This window comes from Lampetra planeri, chromosome 2 (assembly GCF_965212315.1).
Source record: "Lampetra planeri chromosome 2, kcLamPlan1.2.h2, whole genome shotgun sequence".
NCBI lineage: Eukaryota > Metazoa > Chordata > Hyperoartia > Petromyzontiformes > Petromyzontidae > Lampetra > Lampetra planeri.
The window spans coordinates 11,082,422-11,103,432 of NC_136108.1; the positions used below are offsets into that span (position 1 = coordinate 11,082,422).

A 21,011-nucleotide genomic window follows, 5' to 3' on the forward strand; every position below is an offset into this window, starting at 1 on the left:
CCACTGCAAACACGGTATCACACAAACAAAATCACCACTTTCACTGTGATAATGGACTGGAGCGTGTCACCAGCCGGGTAACGTGTGGGCAGTGGAGTCTGTAAGGCACTACCATCATTTTATTTCATCGCTTTGCTGGTCCACACGCGAGACCGTGGTGAAGGCTCACTTTCATCGATCGCGCCGGAGAGGCGGGCGGACGTCAGCGTCAATTGAGGGACCTCATCCCTCCACACAACCGCCTGGCCACACCACTGACGACTGTTAATTGGCGAGGCTGAGATAGATGTAGACCTTCTTCTACTTCGCTGTCTGGAGTCCCGCGAGTTTTTCTATTAAACGCATGGCCCACATTGAAGTGGGTAGACGTTTGATTAATGAAGAGAGACTCAATTCCAAGCACTTGGTTATATTGATACGCTATTTGCGATTGTAGATATTCTCACAAAATGACCCGTAGGTATTTGGTAAGAACATTGTGTACCCTTTCAAGTGGCGTTTCCCTTGCATAGCCAGTTGTTGCAGACCTGGTCAGTCAGACACGTACGGTAAATGATGTTACGATACGTTAACATGAAATAAAAACAATGCATTTGTGTGGATTCCTGAACGCAATAGCAATGCAACTTTGTAATCAACATTTATTTGTATTGTTTCACTTCTACGATCATTATTATGACCACACGCTGAAGTCAGATGGTCAGAGCTAGTGCATTAACGATTTAAACCTTCGCTGGAAAAGGCGTGAACATTTCCCCTATTGAACCCAAACGTTGGCTTATAATGATGATACGAGGTTATGCACGCGAGTATTGAAGAACTGTACGTGTCAGGACATGTTTGAATTCTCGTACCAAATATTATCAAGTTGTATTCCTGACCACGGCTAACATCATTGGTGAGAAGATCTAAACGGGTCCTGACCAACCCCTCACTTCCCTGACACGATTCACCAACCTGCATTCACCAGTATGCTAACGTTAAATGCCCTATATGATGGCAAGACACGGCCTTCATCGAAGTCGATTGAGTTTGTTTTATTAGTATACTGATAATATACCATTATATCGTACATATATACATACAAAAAAGCGTTATGATTTAAAAAAATAGGTGTAACGGTTTCACGGCACATTTTATATTTAAAAAAATATTTTCTGACTACACATTTGCATGCGCCACATAATCCCACACATAATCGTCTGTACATTTTTTTCTTTCTCCAGGTCTCCCTGACAAAAGGTTTCCTCACAAAGAAGTCTCGCCTGCTCTAACCCCGAAAAGCCACGTTTCAACTAAGGACAGGGTTCATTTTAGGGCAGGGTACGGAACCTTTTCTTCACTGAGGGCCCACTAAGACACACATGAACAAACGCTTCAGCAGTCGCGTTTGTCACACTGCATGAGCTTCTTGCAGTGTAATATGTGACTTGACTGCGTTTAAAGTCTTAACAGCATTTGCCAGGTCCATAATATTTTCCCCTAGTACCTGATCAAGTTCGGCTAAGATGCTAACAGTGACGGATAAATAGTGTCGTTTCCGCACCGTTTAAAAGTGCTCGGCCTCAATGTGGCCACAGGCAGTTTGATATCGAAGTCGCGGGCTGCCTCTGGAACACTGCTTCTCCACTCATGATTTAGAGTGTAACGATTTACACCCCCACCCCCGCCACCTCCGTCGAGATGCCATGAATCGTCGCGAGTTAAGTTCACGAATACATTCAACAATCGATTATTTTTGAAAACACGGTAATGTTGGAGAGCGGCTTCCAGTGGCTTTAGAGGGCCATATTAAGATTTATGAACCGATAAAGTAGTATAAATCCACGAAACGTAACAACATATGGTGGGCTTGGAGAATTGACATTAATTGATAAGTCAATGTGGATCGTTACATTCACTGCCACGAACAGCGCGGAGGACTGGCGTTAGACATCGGGGTGTGCAGGCGGTGCAACTGCGCCGGGGCCCAAGAACAGGGTTACGAAGACGGGGGACTTTAGATTATGGGGGTGAGAGAGGTGGGGGTGCAATTGATTTCTTGCACCAGGACCTATGCCAAACATGCGACGCCACAGGTGGATTAATGCGCCTGTGTGAGAATCGGTGGCACAATGATTCACTACACCGGAAGATTTACGAACCGAGTTCAATTCTCCGACAAAAAGATATAATCAATCGCAAATTGTATCTCACTCCATTCTGGACCTCTTCTAGATCGACTCAGCCTCAAATGAGTACTGTATCGTGTCTGGTGCGTTATGTAAACGGCAGAAAATGGGGAGACAAAGGCGGTCGGGCGTGGTGTGCTACTGGCCAAACCGCCATCCCCCTCGCGTGCTGTTTTCGATCGTTAATGGGTGCCTACTACGGAGTCCTGTATATCGTTACAGCACTTGCCCCAACAAGCCTATAAAGATAATGGGATCATCTCGGCTTTCTGAGCGCATCTCGTGTGCGCGTCGTCGCAACGCGCGCATCTCGCGCGGCTCCAAATCTCAAGCACGGACAACACGGACTTCAATCGCCTCGCTCATTAACATTTAAACGATGGCTATTTTTGGCATCACCGTCCCCCCCCCCCCCCCATTTTTTTGTGGGGGGGGGTTGTTTTCGCCATCCGCGCTCGCACTTGAAAACTCCCCAAGTGTGCGCGCAGAGGGAGGGAGGGAGGGCTTCATTTCTCATGGAATATTCTCCAACGGTCCAGGCCACCACAACCTGTGCCCACTCGCCTGCCACGTGAAGCTTGGGGGGGTAGACAGAGTTGGCAGGGAATTGTTGTTTCCCCCCCCCCCCCCCAGTTCAGCCCAGGGCAGCTCCGACCGAAATTGAGCCCTGGGTATGCAAGCCGCAACCACCACCACCACCCCCACCTTGAACGTTTTCAAACCACTGCTAAAACGCTCAACGGACCACACCGTGAATGCGTAACACGTGGATGCAGAGGAATAGAGCTTTACAATACGGCACTCACAATAACTCCACTGCTGGATGAGGACCTCTCGACGCCGTGCGGGTCGTGCGCGTTGTTTGGTCTTGACTCGAGGTTGCTCAGTGCCGGGTTTGATGAAGGCGGGAGGAGCATTAACGGTGGAGGGAGGGGGGGGGCATACATAGTATTGTACAATAACGGAATTGCTGCATTGCCCCTTGTTGCCAATAAGGGGCCATCCATTGAGTAGGAACGCAAAAATCTGTCAAAACTTGACCCCCCCCCCCTGGACGCACGCGGACTTTTTAGACCCCCCCCCCCTCACCTGCGTACGTACGCCTGACGGACCCCCCCCCCCTGAATCCTATAGAACGGCCGATATTTAATCCACGCAGACACGATCAAGGATTAATAATATCAACGTTTTTAAGCAGATATTCCACCGCCGGACGATCTAACTCATTTGAAGGCCAATGTAGAAAAATTATTATCGAGGCTTCACCCCCCCCCCCTATGCGTACATCGTCAGTAGACCCCCCCCCCATACGCAAGCGTACTCGATTGGGTTAACCGCCCCTCTCCCCTCCCATGCGTACGCACTAAATGGATGGCCCCTAACGCAACCCCGCAGCAGCCTGTTTTAATGCCCCGTGGTCCCCCGTCGAATCACTCCATCCGGGGTTCCACCTTGCTTGGCTTGCGAGATCTGACGAGGTCGGGCGCTGCATTGCGGCCGATTTAGTCATAAGGGGGCTATCGAGGTGGCGGGGTTAAATCTTGACAGCAACAAAAACCACCCTTTCTGCTGCTGATGGGTGGTTTCTGTGCAAGTCCCGACGCCAGTTGCGCAATCGGCCCTTCCACGGAATTTACATGAAGACAGCGGTGCTGAAATAGCACGACACGATGAGCGACGCCAATTATCACGCTGTGTTCGCGGGGAATGGAAAGCGGAGGCGTTAATTTGTTGGCTTCTGTTTTCATCCGTTCAAAGAGACACGCATTGGAGAGAAAAAAATGGACATTGCATTTGCATAAGCACTAAGTATGGTTTTTTGGTGTTTTGGGGCAAAATCATATTTGCATGCAAATACGGATTGAATGATGCCTTGTTAAACAGATTGGGACAGCGTCCAATCAACACATTACAACAAGGTAGAAGGTCCGCAAACACGTGTTTATATTGTTCGTATTGTAAAGACACTATAAAGAGAATACAATTCGAAAAGGCAAGTAGGAACGTGTGCCTTATTGAGATGCAGATGTGCTTATAATGTAATCAAATTTGGACATCTTATAGGCACACTGGGGCATGAAAAGACCTAGACACTTAACATTGCAGAAGCCCAAGGACTAAAGTCACTGTTGAAATGCTCAAGGTCACGGTGAGATTATGCAGCGTTACTGTACACTCAACAGTCTATTGGGATCAACTACAAGGCGACTTTGAAATTGGCCTCGTGTTAATACACACCGAGCAAATATATTTCCCAAACTCAATTTTGCCTTTGCCAAGCTATTGATCTGCAAATTGCATTGAAGGTATTTCCCATTTCCGATTGTATCCTATGTATTGGTCAGAACTAATTTCTGTGACCAACGAGTCATCTTAAGGGTAAGAGATAATTCTAGATTCGAAGTAAGAGATAAATGCAAAACTTGCATACACATACAGTAAAGGCGATTATATTAACATTGTAAACCAATTGCTGTTTGTTCGTTTAAAAAAGCAATGGCATTTCCTTACGAAAATGAAACGTATCTGCACATTTTTTTATCTTGCAATTTGTTTCGATATTGCATTGGGAGAAAACCCCGACTCACCACCAATGGAGTCTTGAACAGCTGGATTCAGTCAACTGAAAGTATTTCCAACTGAAAGTATATTGAAGGGAATCGTGTACATTTAGACTGTTAAATGCATTCCTAGGCAAATGGCAATGCAGAGAACGGTGAAACTTGTGGCTGAATATAATGCTGCACAATCAGTGCAGATTGCTAAATTGAGTGATCTTTCGCGCACAAAAAACAAAGACTCATGCAAGCATATTGGTCCAATTACGTTTTTTTTAATAATCCATTTGAAACACAAACAGGCCTCGGGGCAAATTCATCAAAAAAGCAAACACTTAACAAAGGTATGTGAGGAGCGTTCCAGCAATGTTTATTGCACTACTCTAACCTAGCATCCCATCCCGTTTCACAGTGAATAAGTGTCAACAACAGTCCTGGACCCCCTTTACATCAATACACACTGACCAGCGTTGTGGAAGTATGGGTAAACCCCCCATAACCGAAAATGTCTCGGAAGGCATTCATCCAGTAGTGGATTGAAAAAGGACTGTAATTTAGCATTAACATAACACACAAAGTGCTTGCCACAAATGAACCACAATACCTTTGTGATCTCGTCAAAGAGCATAAACCATCACGTGAACTCCGGTCATCCTGGAATTGGCTTTTGGCTATCGAACAAAGACGGTAACTGCATCGCGCGCTTTCAGATGCTCATCTGCGACCTTCTGGAATGCTCTTCCTTCCGATATTAGGAAGCTGTTTTTAAATGGATTGCAAACTCATTTCATTACAACTCCTTTTTGTGTTTAGTTTGTTGACCTAGACCCCACACCTCCGAATAATACGGTTGGCTATGTACGGTGCCAAAGAAATTCAACACGTAAATAAATCGATATATCACGCCTCAAATAAACATGCCGAGACAATTTCATCCAAATGCGGATGTGATGTAGACACCGAGTGATTTATTAACTTGCATCAAAAGGGCACAATTGTGCAATGGTCAAGTGAACTCTACATTCCACCAACCCCGATACAATGCGAGCAGAAATGTGTTTTGGCTACATTATGAAACATATCAAATGGAACTGTAGAGTTCTTTACCATGCATGTAGCAATATATATCATCATGATGCACGACGGTGTGTAAATGCAACAATCCCATTAAGGTCTGAATATATAGTTCGCATTTGTAAACATACTTTCATAAAAACTGATTTAAAGCCTAAGGCAGCTAAGGTGAAAAAGAATTGAGACTTCTAAAATACTGACACATTTCCTGTTGCCTTAGTTTTTGTTACAAGGTTTCTAAACCCACAATTTTACTTGTCAAGGTAAAAAAAAAACACCCATATCCATTGACAAAGTTTCATCCATTTTTCTTTAAAATTCCAAACACTTTGTATAATGCTGATAGTACAACACAGATGTTGTGTAATTCAATGTCCAAGCCACCGATACGTATGCACTTATGGAGCTTTCAGCGTGGGTGACGACATATCATATCGTGGTGGGTTTTCAGTCCTTGGATACATAACGAAGAGCGACAGCTGTGCCACTCCCAGCATTGATCCCAGCACATTTGGAATCTGTATTGGAGAAGAAAATTCGAAAAAAAACACTGTTTTGTTGTTCTCTCCGTAGCCTGTTATTAGAGCATTCAGACATGTGGCGTTCGTACCACACATTCATAATTAAGGATACCACATAGTAGTTAAATGTCGTTGTCTAGTTTTATTGTAATTATACCGTAATGTTTAAATATATTTTTGCATTGTTTTTTCTCATTGTTAACATAATCGTGGTTCAAGTAAGCCAAAGAAAAACAATCCTTTGCGTAACTGGAAATTTGTGAAATATCTCAAAACTCCATTTCACGGCTGATGTCAATTCTGGGGAGAATGCACCTGATGGGAATGCCTCTTATGATCATGCAGGGTACACTTATTCAGTAAAAAGCCATACATTACTTCTGGTACATCAGCCGAGAGGCAGATAAGAAGTGATGTTTCAGAATTACATGCCCAAGTGGATATTTCATCACGTTTTTACATTTTATCTGCAGTATATTGCACATACAGTAACACTTTTCTGTGACAACAATAATTTATCATCTTACTATTTATTAATTAGAACATGCCTTCAATGTCTTTGTGTACAATAGCCTATAAGCAATTAGGAACAAAAAGGGATACCCTGAAATGAATAGAATTGTCAGATTTTTGTTTATTTTACAATGTGATGCTTTTCAAACTTTGCATGAATCTGCCATCAAATACATTATTTTATCAAACCTTCACCTCAAAGCCTGATTACAAAGGGCCCGCATGGCCACTGTCATGCATATGGAGTACTATGTAATGTAAAAACTATTTTTAAATCGTTTTGCGATGGCCACAATACGGCCATGGACAGATAACGTATGTAATCTGATAGCATTGGACTGGACCACTAAAAATGTTATGTGATCTCATTTGCAATATAACAATGAAATGCATGGATAGAATCATTAAGGTATGGCATTTGTAACATGATAACCTGTGCAAAATTATAATAATGCCTAATGTAATTACCCTCCTGCTTAACTCACTATGTGACCATAGTTGCGGCATATTTTTGAAAGTGGAAAACAATGGCTCCATCGTGAAATTGCCACGTTGTGATTTAGTCCAATTTTCTAAAAGGTTGAAAGCATTCAGCATAAATATACACACAACTGTCTCCAAGGTAAACCCCTCATTATCCAATGTCATGCGAATTTCTGTTACATGCCAGCAGAACATAAAACAGTAGGGGTCCCCGTTGCTATGGGGGGGAAGGATCCAAATGAAGTGAAGGGGTGAATTAATAGGCAGTTATCTCACCAATATTTCATTTGTGCACAGAGTATTCTCTGAAGCAATAATACAAGCAATAATACATGGCTTGATCCACTGACATTGGTTGCTGCTGGAGGCTCACAAAGTCCTAGGACAGTTCTCGTCCTCTACACAAAATCTTGATAGATATTATCATGCAATGAAATCTAAATGGGCATATTTTATCATTCACTGCAAAAGGCCTCAATAAAGAATGGTCCATGTGGAATTCTACCAACGCAGACATCAATCTGCACAAAGGTCCCACACACTGCTGCATTAAATTGTCATAAATATCAATAATGACAAACTGTGACCACCAGCACTTCAGATGTCATTGATATGTGTATACGAATGCCACTTGTGCATTATAGATGCATTAAGACACACTTTTAATAATTAAGCATAAACATTTGAAAGATGACCGATGTAGTTTCACTTACAGGCAGCTCAAAATGTATATTTAGAATTGTATTAATTGTATTATATCTATATTTAATAATCCATATCACCTAAGAGGCAAAAACAAACATTAAATATGCATAAATGGGAATGTACAAACTTAACAATGTATACTGCAAAATTATTGCCTGAATAAATGCTTCACCTTGTGAAACATTTTCAAATAGAGAAGCAGTTTTATCTGCAATGTGGAATCTTTTTCACTTATCAAGAATCTGGATGACAGCCAAATCAGGGTATTTTTTGTGTACTTCAAACCAAATGGGGAAATTGCTGAAGAATGTATATTGACCTGAGAATGTAACTATGTATTCTTACGCCTAGAACACAATGTTACTGCTGCATTCCATGTGTGACGATAACCAGCTAAACTACAATTAAAAATTATATTCCTCAATGTGATTTTCTAATTTCTCCTGAGATATTCACACTGCATTCATCTAGACCAAGCTAGGTCTAGATGATTTAAAAAAATGTAATGTTCCAGATCAAATGTACATACCAATATACAAGCCAATTTTACAAAACCGTTTTAAATAAATTTACACCAACTTTACATTAAAACTATGGTTTTGTTACATATATTATTAAACAATAACAAGGTGCTGAATTTTTATTCTGCTATAAATCAGCACCACGTTGATATTTAAGAAATTACTTACCAGCATGCATATTAAACATTTTTCCTTAAAACTCCTACACTAAGTAGTCCTCTATCCAGCAGTGAATTGACAGGGTTTCTAAAAATCGTTATTATTTTGCAAAAACAAACCTTAACGAAGCTATCATGAATGATGACTCCATATATGAACCACTCCAGAGCCACGACAAAGTTAGCGAGGCACAAGGGGAGGGCCAGACACTCCGTGCTCTTGGTCCGCAACACTTCAGCCTGCGACACACACACAGCGCTATTTTTAAATCCTTTATATTAAGTTCGCTTGCTTGCTTACGACCGTGCAAATCTTTCGGTCGTTTTTTAACCCACTTCCCGTGATCCAATCGAGCTGACATTTTGGACAGACTCGTTGTGCGTGACAATTTCTTTTCGTGAAAATTTTTTTCCTAAATTTTACACTTTTTAGGTAATTTTTTTTTTATATTTAATTACCAATTGCTTAATGGTGGCAGGCAATCATCTGACCCATAGGTGGCAGCCATCTCAAGCCAGAGGACGAGAGGACTCTAGCCGCCACGCATATAAAGGATTTATAGTGAAAAACTTTGTTTTTACGGGTTATACTTGTTTGTTATCAACACAAACGGCACACGTTTTGTTCCCGCATTCGCTATTCAGAAGCTAAATGTCCATTGCTGTGTAGAACACCATCCATGTCTTATTTTTCTTGGTGACAATTTCAACATTGGCAGCCTCCCCAAAATAAATCTCCACAAACTTGTCCACTTGTAATTATAAACATGACATTAACATTACGCCCTTAATGGTGCCAATGAAAAAAAAGTTGTTCAATGTTGTCCTGTTCAGACTATGGCATTATTAAATGTTAAATTGATCGAATTGTATTGGGCCCATGTGGATCATACATCAGTTTAGAGGAAAGAAACACGTATGCCTGCCAACAGTTAACTTTCCAAAAATCATGCCGGTTCACATCAGTGTAGTAATGGCACTGAGCATGCTAATAGGCAGATGTTTTGGATAGTATTTTATGGCTTAGAAAATAAATGGTTTTCATTTTAAGTCCTTCCATGTCAACAGCCATCCATGATGTTTATGTGGAATGACTGCCACCTAGTGAATATTCCAACAAAGTCCAACCCTCTACACAAGCCAGATTTTTTTTCTGAGCGAAATGTAATCAAAAGCAGACCACAATCTACATTTCCTATATTTACCGTTTTCAAATCTTATTTTTATTCATATAGCGTCTTATTTCTGGCCAAACACTAAAGCAAGTTATGAAAGTGTTTTATTTTAAACATATTCACACAGCAACACATTACAAATTAAGCATACGAAACTGTTTGTTTAACCAATGTTATTACATTTAAAAATTCTGAAAACTGCGTAGATGTCAACAGCTGTAATGTTTGCTGACTTACAATGGAAGCAAGGGGCGCGCCAAAATTGATAACTGCACCGAAAGTGCAGAGCAGACCCAGGTGATACTTTGCAGTTTCCACATCTTCCGCCAAGTACTTTATGTAAACAAGCGTCGCGAATAGGATGCACGTGGCCCCTAACAACATCCTGTGAAGTGGTTTCTAGCAACACAGGTATGCCGAATTAAAAACTCGACACGTCACGTTCATGAATGTACAACACCACGCAACAATAAATGCTGTTTGTAATGGTGTAATGTAAAAAGTGCATACGATACTGTGCCATACCTTTTCGTCGGCGTGACTATAGAAATAAAGGACGTACAGGAACTCTATAAAAGCCCCAGCAGCATTGACGTATATTAATGTCATGTCAGTCTTCAGTAATCCATACCTCAACCACAGCACTGAACTGAATGACAATGAGTGCATGATGTATTATTGTGAATCACCAAACATTTGGAACGAAACATTTGCAACAATGTTTTGGCTATGACGTCGAATTGAAAAAATGTAATCTGAAAGTCATCAAGGCATCAAATGCGGCTTACCAGACAGTGCATGCGACAAAAGGAAACATTGATAATCCATTAGTGTTCCCCTTCCTTTTAATTTTCAAACATATATCACTGTGGGGCAGACAAAAAACAAGTTTGCTTTAACGAAAATATTTTTGTTAAACAATCTTTTTTTTACCAATGATATATTTAAAGTTTAACACGTAGGCTTTCGCGACCAATATCATCCATAATACAGGTTTTGTTGGGTTAGATCGCGTAAAGTTCCAAATGTGTCGTTAAACGCACCACCACCCGACACAGCCAATTAGTAAGGTTTGTCACGAAAACAGAACATGCCAATCTGTTTACGTGACAAACCTTACGAATTGGCTGTCGGGTGGTGGCAGGTTTAACGACACATTTATATATTTACGCGACTTAACCCCAAAAACCTCTATTATGGATGACATATTTTTTAAACATTGCAAACGACGATGCGAACAGTGTTGCAGCCGTACAAATGACAAAGCTTTCAGTGTTTTGTAAAATGTGTTGCGAATGAATGACTTACATTCCGGTGAAAAAAAATGCGATGGTACTAAAGGTGGCCACGGCTGACACGATGTCTTGTGTAGAATATGAAGACAATATCATGACTGTTTATGTTTAAAAAAAATAAAGTATTCACTTATGTGCTTCTCGTCAATAATGTATATATTACACAAATATGCCAAGCTCCAAGGGTAAAATGCAGGCTAACATAAAAGAGGATTTTTGAAAAATCCACACGTGATGAAATCTTGCACACACCACTCGAGGTCATGGGGGCACATGTTCCCATTCAGTCTCTGTTCGTTTTCACAAATGTAGATGATGAATTTCACTTCAGTCTTAAGCATCCGTCTAAAGAGCTTGAAATTCGTAAAAAAAATATTCTGAACCAAAACTGACCTCTTAATCTGTACGATCTTCGGATTGTTACCTTGCTGGCTGCATGAAGCTATGTTCAGCAAGCTAAATCTCAACAGCAGGCTACAGCTTCACCCATATCTTATTTGAAACGCAGCAAATCAGACCGTCAAGTTATACAAGTGCCTGGCCGAGTTATATCTTTTTTGAGGATTTAAGGCAAGTGGTTCGTTCGGCAAGCGTCACGCACGGTAAACCCATGGGGACATGAATTAGTTGTGGTCAAGTGTTTGCCTGACTGCACTCCTCTCTAAAGCTTCCTTGGATGGTGGACGTCAACATTAAGTCATTGATCACGGACGTAAAGTTGAAGTACAGTAGTTGATCTGTAAGAAGAGGGGGGGGGATGGTGGAAATTATGACAGCGTTTGAAAAGTTAAAAACGTTTGCAAAAAGGCTTTTTTTTATTACATCACGCCTGAATAACCTAAATAAACGTGGCTATTTGCGCGGTATTTACAAGTTCAACCGCGGATAAAACTAATATCTTAATCTGCACCACTGTCGGTCAACAGTACATCTTAGTATTTATGCATGCCCCGACAACGCCAGGGCTAGAGAAGCTTGGTCTCCATAGGATCTCCTCACTTATGTATTCACTTAATATTTGGGTCGCAGCGAATTAGTGATATACTGTACTACGAGACATCGTAAATGTTCAAAATAATCAGAGTGCATTTTGGAAAATTTCCTTGCTCATTGTATTTGTTTAAACGTCTGATTTCCTGACATTTACGAAATAGCAATTACATTTTCAAACAAATAGCCATAATACCAATAAAACGTTATTGTCCTGCATCATAACTTAAAATATTCGATGGTATAAAACAATTGACACCTACGGGGCCCATCTGTCCCACGAATCGTGATGATGATTCCGAAAACGACTACAGCGGTTTATTTCAATTATAATCACTGCAGCATTGTGAGCTGGAATCACGATTACATTGTCATTGCAATTAATTAAGATAAAATACAGCTACAATTGTGATTGCCCCTAGGTTGTGGTCGCTATGCACCTGGGTCGTGAGCCCCGGGCTTGCGAGACAGTGAGCGTCCTTGATTAAAACAGAATTTCAATTAGAATTTAAATTACGAACATTGTACAATATATACACAAGCGTTCTCTCTGGCGTGGGGGGGGTCATCGTTACATCATCTCGACGTTAATCCCGTGTTCTTTAAGTACTATACGGGCAGAGTATATCACAGCAGGTGACCCCAGCTTGATTCCCAGTCAAGGGCAAACATCAGCGGCGATGTACATCTGAATCTATCGTCACCCATCCATACATAACCACCCTTATCCCATACTCTTTGGTTCTTTCGGTAAAGTCACGTAGAAAGAAAATAAATTTAGTACGTTTCGATTGCTACACAAGCAACCGTCATCAGGTGTGAATGAATGAGAAAACAAACATCGCAGTCGCTGGTCAATTGAAACCACATCAGTGCATAGCCGCACTGACCAGCGTCTAATATCTTTACAGAACAAATCACATCCCAACAAACCCACCCAGCTTGAGAGGACGACATAATCCGGCAATGTCTCTACAAATCTCTGTAAATTGCTTTGTTTTCAATTCAACATTGGTGACATCGCCATCGTAACTTTAGATGCCACTTACGGCCGGGCACCGTTGCCTTCTTTCGTATCCAGTAACTTTATTGATTAAATCAAAAGTCTCCCGGCTGTGCGAAAGTTGGCGACGGTGGGAACTTCTAAAGCGTCGATTCGGTGTGCGCACGAACGACCACGACAACAACTCACTGCGGTGGCTCGAGATGGCTCTCGACAACGCAGCGACGCGTTCCGAATAACGCGGGGACAACGCGAAACGACGGAGATGATGACGACGAGTGGATGGGTGGTGGTGATGTTGGTGTTGTTGGCGGAGAGTTCCCGCAAGCGACTTCACCGCGACCCGGCCGCCACTGACGTTGCGCGTCTCCTCCCACCGCGCCACGTGCTCGGCTACGCCACGCCCCCTTCACTCTCTTGCCACGCCCCCTTCACTCTCTTGCCACGCCCCCTTCACGCTCTTGCCTCACCTCGGTGCGGCCACCTTACGTAGGGGGACGGGGTGAAGAGAGGGTTTACAAAGAGCCCTATGGGGGGGGGGGGGGTGACGAGAGGGTTTACAAAGTTACCTATGGTGGGGGGGGGGGGGCTAAATGGGCACGAGGAGGACTGCAGAAGAAGATGAAACGTGACTGGTGCTGTACGGGAGGGGACGTGGAGCAGAGCGGGCTTGCCCGAGGGCCGGCACCAGCGTGGTGTCTCAATGTCGGCCTCTGGAGGAGGCTCGCGAAGAAGCGCTCCTGCGCGTGTAGTTGGAGGCAGTCGCCATCCAACAACGAGGGAGAGGGACAGAGGAAGGGACGCTCACAACAACGAGCGGAGGGACGGGCGGTTAAAATGCACAAAGTCGGGAGGGGCACACCTGGTGCGCATCTGCCTTCCACTTCAGTCAACCCATGGGCACCCGGGTCTGTTCCGTGAGCTCCTTCACGTGGCCTCAAAGTGCACCTAGCCTGGCACAGAGACGCCGCTGTGACGGCGGCTAACGCTGTTGTTGGGGAATTATTCCCTCACCCAAGATGGCGGTCGTTGCGGCGCGCACGTAATGATGACGTCACGCGCCGTTGACGCGGCGAGGGTCGGTCACGTGACGCGGAGTCGCGTTGGTCCAATTGTGACGGCGCCTCTCGCTCGGCCACGTGGCGATTGTCACGGAGCGTTTGGATTCGATTTTGAGCGACACCGAGTCGAGCACTGATCAAGCAGCGTTCGAGCTATAACATTATTAGTATTGTTGGTGTATGTGATCGAACATGGATCAAGCTGTGATATTTTAATACGAATTTTTTTTTAGTCGTTAAAAGTTATTCCTGTCACATGATTTCGGGATCTAAAGAGAGGATTTTTAGGTCGAAAAAGCCCACATGAGGTCGCCCCTTGACACTGAATGTCTTTCTTCTACATGAACATAATTTATCATTCCGTCGCAGATTCATTTTATTATGTTACAGCGCACGTGGTGAAAACTACTTGACGTTTGTGAAAGAGCTTTATTGTTCATCGGATTCGTCCAGTATCAATATTCTCAAGCGAGTTGACCGCGTATGGTTAGAATTCACTTATATACAAGTAGGGCCATTTCCCGAAACGTTGCTTTAATTTCATTTTCAGACAGCGTTATTGACAAACTTGTTGCGTTTTTTTTTGTGTGTGCCTATGCACGCACCACTGTCAACGCACAATGTCACAACATTGTGTAAAAAGAGTTGCTTTTTCAAGGGTAGGCTTGGGGTTAAATAAATGTGGTAGAACAAAAGGCGTAGACGAACATAGAGACGAATAATCAGCTATGACCTCTCTACTACAGTACTTGACTGAAGGCGTCCCAAAAGCATTTCATGAACATCCACTCGGTATTGTTTTCCTTTGGCTGCCACTCCATCGATATTCTATTCCCTGGTCATCGTCCTATCTAGCCAAGTGTTTGTGCCTAAGTTCACAAAAAATCATCTCGTCAGCCGTGCAGCTGAAGGTTGATTAAAAGTATGTTCCTTCATTAACGACGGCGCATAATGCGCGTTGGACAACGCGTTTTGGGTTTCGTGTGGGAATGCAGCATTGTGGTAGATGTTTAAATTAGATTTAAACGAGAATCTAAACCGTTAATCGTTTTCAGAACCTATAATGTTTGGAGTGTTTTTTTTAAGAATATAACCAGCTTAATTAATAACGATTCGAAATCGATTCCAGTGGAATGTTGGTAATGATTGGTAGGTACGCCCAAAAGTACAAACGGCACGGCGGTTAAAGTGACGACGTGAGCAGTGAAACCCTGCATTTATTAACGCCACTTCTTTCCGAAGGGCTTCCACTGGAGAGAGCTCTAGAGCTTATTTGGTCTACTTTTCCACGCTGAGCAGACATTGTTGGAAGAGGTAGAAGTACCCACAAACCGACCACACACACGACCTGCCAAGAGATTATATCTGCAATGTAAACATGCGTATTTCTGGGAAAACGAGGGTGGTATTTAAGAAATGTGCCCATTGCTTCCACTGCTCCGTCGAACTGGCGGCTTCTGGATTGCGAGTCCAGTGTGCTAACCACTTGCTTCTCAGTTAAAACAAATTTGTTCATTGCTCAACCTAGCGATGCGTGCGGCAAACCGGCTACCGATAATACAAAACCAAAATGTGTAATGTGCCTGGTGTAAATACAGCGCTGCTACTGTTTGCGTGATTTTAATTTGCCAGCAGAGACGTTGCGAGGATCAGGCAAATCGTGGCAACCGCCGCGGGTCCTGCGTTTTCGGGGTTGTGGAATGCGCTTTGACGTCACAGTATCAGGTGTAATACCTCCGGTTTAGTTTGAAGGCATGGGGGGGGGGGCACAGTAGGATTTGCCCTGGGCCCCTCACCTCCTGATAGATGGACCTGTTTACGAGTTCACTGAACTATTTCCCCATCTTAGATACAGAAATACTAAATATCGTGATTAATAATCGATTTTTTGATAGGTAACGTAAAGTTGGTATTGGTCTTAATTGCACTTCCTCGAAAAGCACATTTATTTGGAGACTATGAAAAAATAAGATCTATTAAACGAAACTAACTTTAGTTTCAAAAACAGGGATCGAAGAAACAGGCAACTTAACCGGATCTAAAAACAACATTGGCCAGTTTGCATTGATTTTATTGTGATGCCATTAATTCACCCTCCGCCTCTGTTGTTATAACGCGCTTTGTTTAGATCTAATGGAAAAAGACTTTGGCACAACTGTGTTGCATCTCCATTGCATTCACTTTTTCATTTGTCTGTATATTGCCAATTACAGCGTTGCCCAAGGCAGATTGAATTGGAGACTGACCTTCCTTTCCAGCTCCGCACAGGGACTTAATTTTGTACAGAAGCACCCATCAAATGATTCACCCCTGCTCATAATGCGTTGTGTGCTGGACCATGAAAATTAGTCAATTGTAATTGAATGTGCACTCTATTGCACTCGTTAAACTGTTACTTTTATGATATTTTTGCCTCGGGTCTCATATGCGTGGTGTAGGAATATGTAATAAATAAATAAACGAGGCAACAGTTCTCTATCCACGCATGTTTACCATTATATTGGTCGAAATTGTGTCGACAATAACACAGGTGAATTATAAATGTAAACAGTATTGTATCATCATTAGTATTACACCTCTATACCAAGGAAAGCCTGAATGTTTTGTGCAATCCCAATTGAATAATTCACAGGTATTTTATTATTATTATTGAGATGTTTGACCAATACCAGTTACATGTTATGTTTGTTTTCGCTATGGGAGGAAACCGAAAGACCCGGAGGAAACTCCTGCAAAATAGGGGGAGAACATTTTTCTTGCTGTGAGGCACAAGTTCTACCACCGTGCCACCCTGCCGCCCAAATAACCATGCCGCCCTCAATAAACACTCCCCATAGAGGGCATTTGAGTAATACATTTTTTTTATTGGTTTTCACATTCAAGGGTTACGTGAACCACCGAGCCCGTTCCAGCACTTAATTTGCACAGGCAACCACATGCTATGGAGACTGTGGATATAAAAGAGTATAACCCTCCAAACCAGTCACAAATCCATGCACCAGCGAGCGCCCTCCGATGGACGAGCCACGGGGTATCCAATTTCATTCCGTCGCTGGCTGCGAAAGCCGCTTAGGGCTGGTGATGCAACTCCGCTTTTATCGGCGCGACACACCCAACTGAATGCGGTTTTGCACCGTGGAGTGTGGCCTCTGACCACTGGAGACTGAGCTATGTCTACCAAACTTGCAGCACACGAGGTAGCTACAGCAGGCAGATGTTTTGGTGAGAGCTCATTCAGACATAACGCTCCCATGCAAGTGGGATCTGGATTGTTTCGGTACAAATATATCAGCAGACAACAAGCGTACACATTCTAGATTTGAAGCTTTCGTGACTGCAAGGATTCATATCAAGTCACGTAGGTAACCTACGTGACTTTACCGATAAAACCTAAGAATAAGCGTACAAATATTGAGCACAGCCTACACAACATTTTCCATGTTTCAAGGTTATCTTGGTATTTAAAATGCATTATTTATGTTGGTACAGTGAGCATACACTAATTCCAACGCTTGAAATTGTATAGTACAATATTTTTTACCGAACATTTGCCAGATGGGGGAATAGAAAACATTTCTATTATATGGCACGCAGAATGTTTATACTATACTGATGAATAGCGGAACTTTAAAGTCTGGTACATTAAGCGTAAAATCCACAAACGCATTCCTGGAGGTTTTGGGGCGTTAACGTCATTAATGTTGCTTCGTTTGGCCATGAAAGCTTCGTCTTGTGACAGCTGTAACGGGTATATTATTCCATTATGAGAAACCCTATGGCCAAATCGACCCAACGATCCAAGCTCCAGTCGTATATCGCCGCGCCGTGTAGGCTTCGTCATCTCGACGTTGGCTCATTTAAGAGAGTCGTCTGTAACGGGCGTTTCAATTCCCCACGCTTTGGGGGGTCAATTGCGCTGTTGTGTTTTTTTTTACTTGATACAGCTGTCGGGCTGTGACGGTTCCACCTGAAGACGGAAGCTTGTATTGCCTCCGAAACGTCGTGATTTTTATTTTACTTTTATTAATTTTATTTTTTTACCTACGTGACTTTACCGAAAAAACCTAAGTATACGAATGTGAAAACGCCACTTTGTAAAACGTGGTGCCAATCCTTCTGTTCCTTGCGGTCAAGCACAGCAACCGGAATCAGGCTCGAGCACACGTGCAAAAGTCGCCCTGCGTGGCGACGTCCACCATACAATGAGAAGTGGGTTTTTTGTTTATCATTGCAACACCTTCACGCAAAACCGCAGCCCTCTTATCTCACTGCATCTTTACAGGGTTTCTGATTCACGTTTTATTTTCTAGAATAAGTGCTTTCCGCTGCAATAAAAGGTGGTGTTAGGATATTGATGTGTATGTCGTTCCAAATTATTATTTTGTGTTAATCAAGAATGGGATAAAACATGTGTATGTCACGTCGGTTTACTATGTTTTGAAAAATCGAAGTTAACGATAATGCGTCGGTCATGGCAGTTGTTTGACCATGCTTTACGATCGTCGCTGTGGGTTGGTGAAGAGGCGACCAGGACCGGCTCAGATATCAGTGGCCAATAATAGTAGCCATGGCTAGAAATCAAACGGATTCCTGGGGACGTTATCCATAGCGCAGCGCGCAAATCACAACACCAATCTTCCACCCCCTATATGTATTAGTGTACTGTGTAAGATGTTCCGATTAAATGTTACAGTTTTATTTCGCTATTTCGTGGTCTCTCTCGTATATATTTTTTAAAATCTGTTAACCGCTCGAATAAAAAAAACATCGTTGTGTATACAGTGAGTGTATGTTTAGTTGAATTCAGTTACACGTGACAGATTCCATTCAAATACTGTACAGTTAAAATCAGAAATACAATACAATAATTACAACACACGTCGCCACTAGAGGACGTTGAAGATCAATAAGTATTGGAAAATAATTAATAAATGTGTATACTCTATATACGTTATCATTCGAATAATAAATGCCTCGTATCCATCCTATTAGAACCCCAGTGTTGTGATCACTTCAGGTGTCCATTGGCAGGACACGTCGTGCTGGTCAAGAGCTGTAAGCGAACGACAGCCAAGGTATGGAACGAATACAAGTGGCCGTCCACCGTGTAGAGGGAGCAACACAATCAGCAGGCGCTAGGTGTATTATTACGTCGTGAGAGATGACAACGGCTTCGGGAGGACTTCATCCAGCAGTGGATTGATCACGGCTGGTTGTGGTCTTCATCGCATTGCGCTGAGTGAATATAATCGCTGTGCTGTTTGGATGCAATCTCGGTTGCAGATACGCATTTTCATCGTGCTCTTGGAATAAAGTGTTTGGTTGACGTTTCGTGCAATTCAGTTCGGCGGTTATCTTCTGGCTTCTGGAGAGAGGGAACAACTCATGTTGTACTTCAGCAGCTTAAGTTCACGACGTGGTGGTCCCTGTTCACACGAATTACATCGGGCGAACAGCACATTGGTACGCTAAAGCTGTAAGCCCAATGCATTTGTATTCAGAGAGAAGTTCGTGAACCCAAAGGCCACGAATCTCCACCCCACAATCCACCCCAATCATATCAGCAAATCACATATTGCCTCGGTGACTTCTCCGCCTTTTATGCCTGTAACACTCAAGATGTTTGGCCCTTTGGTGGAGAGCCCCATAAATTGATAATGCGGTGCTGTTGGCAAGGGCCAACAAGCCGCAGTTAGCGAAATAAATGGAGCTTTCGCAAGGCGGCCAGCAGAGAGCGTGAAAAACAACGTCCACTCCAGGGCAGAGTTTACGAGTGACGTGTGAGCACATTGAGGCTGTTGCGCGATTACTAAACGGGTCTTCACGTAACTCACCACACACACTCAGAGCGGATGTCGGCTCTGTGTTGAAACAGACAAGACACTCCCGCACGGAAATCGCCCGATGACTCGTACTTCTTGTAAATTTAATACTGTACAACAATGCAACATTCTTTCAATACCCCGTGCGCAGGGGCGGATTAAGGCAACGGGGCTTTGGGGGTTGCAAGCCCAGGGTCCTCCGCCAGCTGGAGGGCCTCCAGAGATGAAGTGAAAAGATATTTCATTTGCGAATGATGAATTTTATTTGTTGTTAGCCTTGTAAAAATAAATGTTATTTTTCTTCAACTTTGTTTTCCTTTTGAAAATATTACTGGGGGGGGCTCACAGTACCTGTAGCCCAGGGGCCTACAACATCTTAATCCGGTCCTGCCCGTGCCCTGACTGGACATCTGTGGAAAATGAGCTTTTAGCTTTATAGCTCATGGGATTCCTCCAGTATAAATATTCTGATTCTGAACATCCTCCATGGGCCGATATTGTAAAATAGCTTCAGGCTGAATGTTTCCTACCGGCGTAAACAAATAAAATGAGTAATTAGAACGTATTTCGATGCATTCGGTTACACAGACGTGAGCATTTTTTTTTGGCCACATTTTCGTTATCGGCTGGCTTATTACTTCCTTTGAGTCATTCTTTGACACGGTAAATTGATTGCCCCGCAAAAGAATGCCACTGGTGTCCTCCCTGCACAGGGAGCTGAAATGAGACGGATAACTCGCGTAATGGTAAGGTGGCACGGACATTCTCAAAGTGTCCTCCAAAAAAAGACACGTGTGTGCAGCAAACAAGTGCCCACACCGGCGATGCCTTTTATTACGCGCGTCGCATGCCGTTTAAAGCCCCGAAGCAGAAGCCACGGAAAGTCCCGTGCCCTGTGTAGGAAGCGGAAACGGCAGCCGTCACCGACGATAGCTGCACACTCAGGAAACGCACACATCCT

At 43.1% G+C, this 21,011-nt stretch overlaps 1 protein-coding gene across 2 annotated transcripts; it reads right to left on the reverse strand.

Annotated features, from left to right (window-relative positions):
- Nucleotides 1-4,984: 4,984 nt before the first annotated feature.
- Nucleotides 4,985-13,552, reverse strand: LOC144727775 (sugar transporter SWEET1-like). 2 transcript variants are annotated; one of them, XM_078606883.1, is made up of 7 exons: nucleotides 13,357-13,552; nucleotides 11,188-11,911; nucleotides 10,668-10,745; nucleotides 10,405-10,528; nucleotides 10,117-10,278; nucleotides 8,825-8,944; nucleotides 4,985-6,321 (listed from the first exon to the last, which is right to left on the reverse strand). In XM_078606883.1, the coding sequence occupies exons 2-7, from the start codon at nucleotides 11,268-11,270 to the stop codon at nucleotides 6,202-6,204; spliced, it is 687 nt and encodes a 228-aa protein (XP_078463009.1). In that variant the 5' UTR covers nucleotides 11,271-11,911; nucleotides 13,357-13,552; the 3' UTR covers nucleotides 4,985-6,201. The 2 variants fall into 2 exon arrangements, with proteins under 2 accessions (XP_078463009.1, XP_078463019.1); XM_078606893.1 differs by lacking the exon at nucleotides 13,357-13,552 and adding an exon at nucleotides 12,605-13,310.
- Between the last annotated feature and the right edge of the window lie 7,459 nt (nucleotides 13,553-21,011).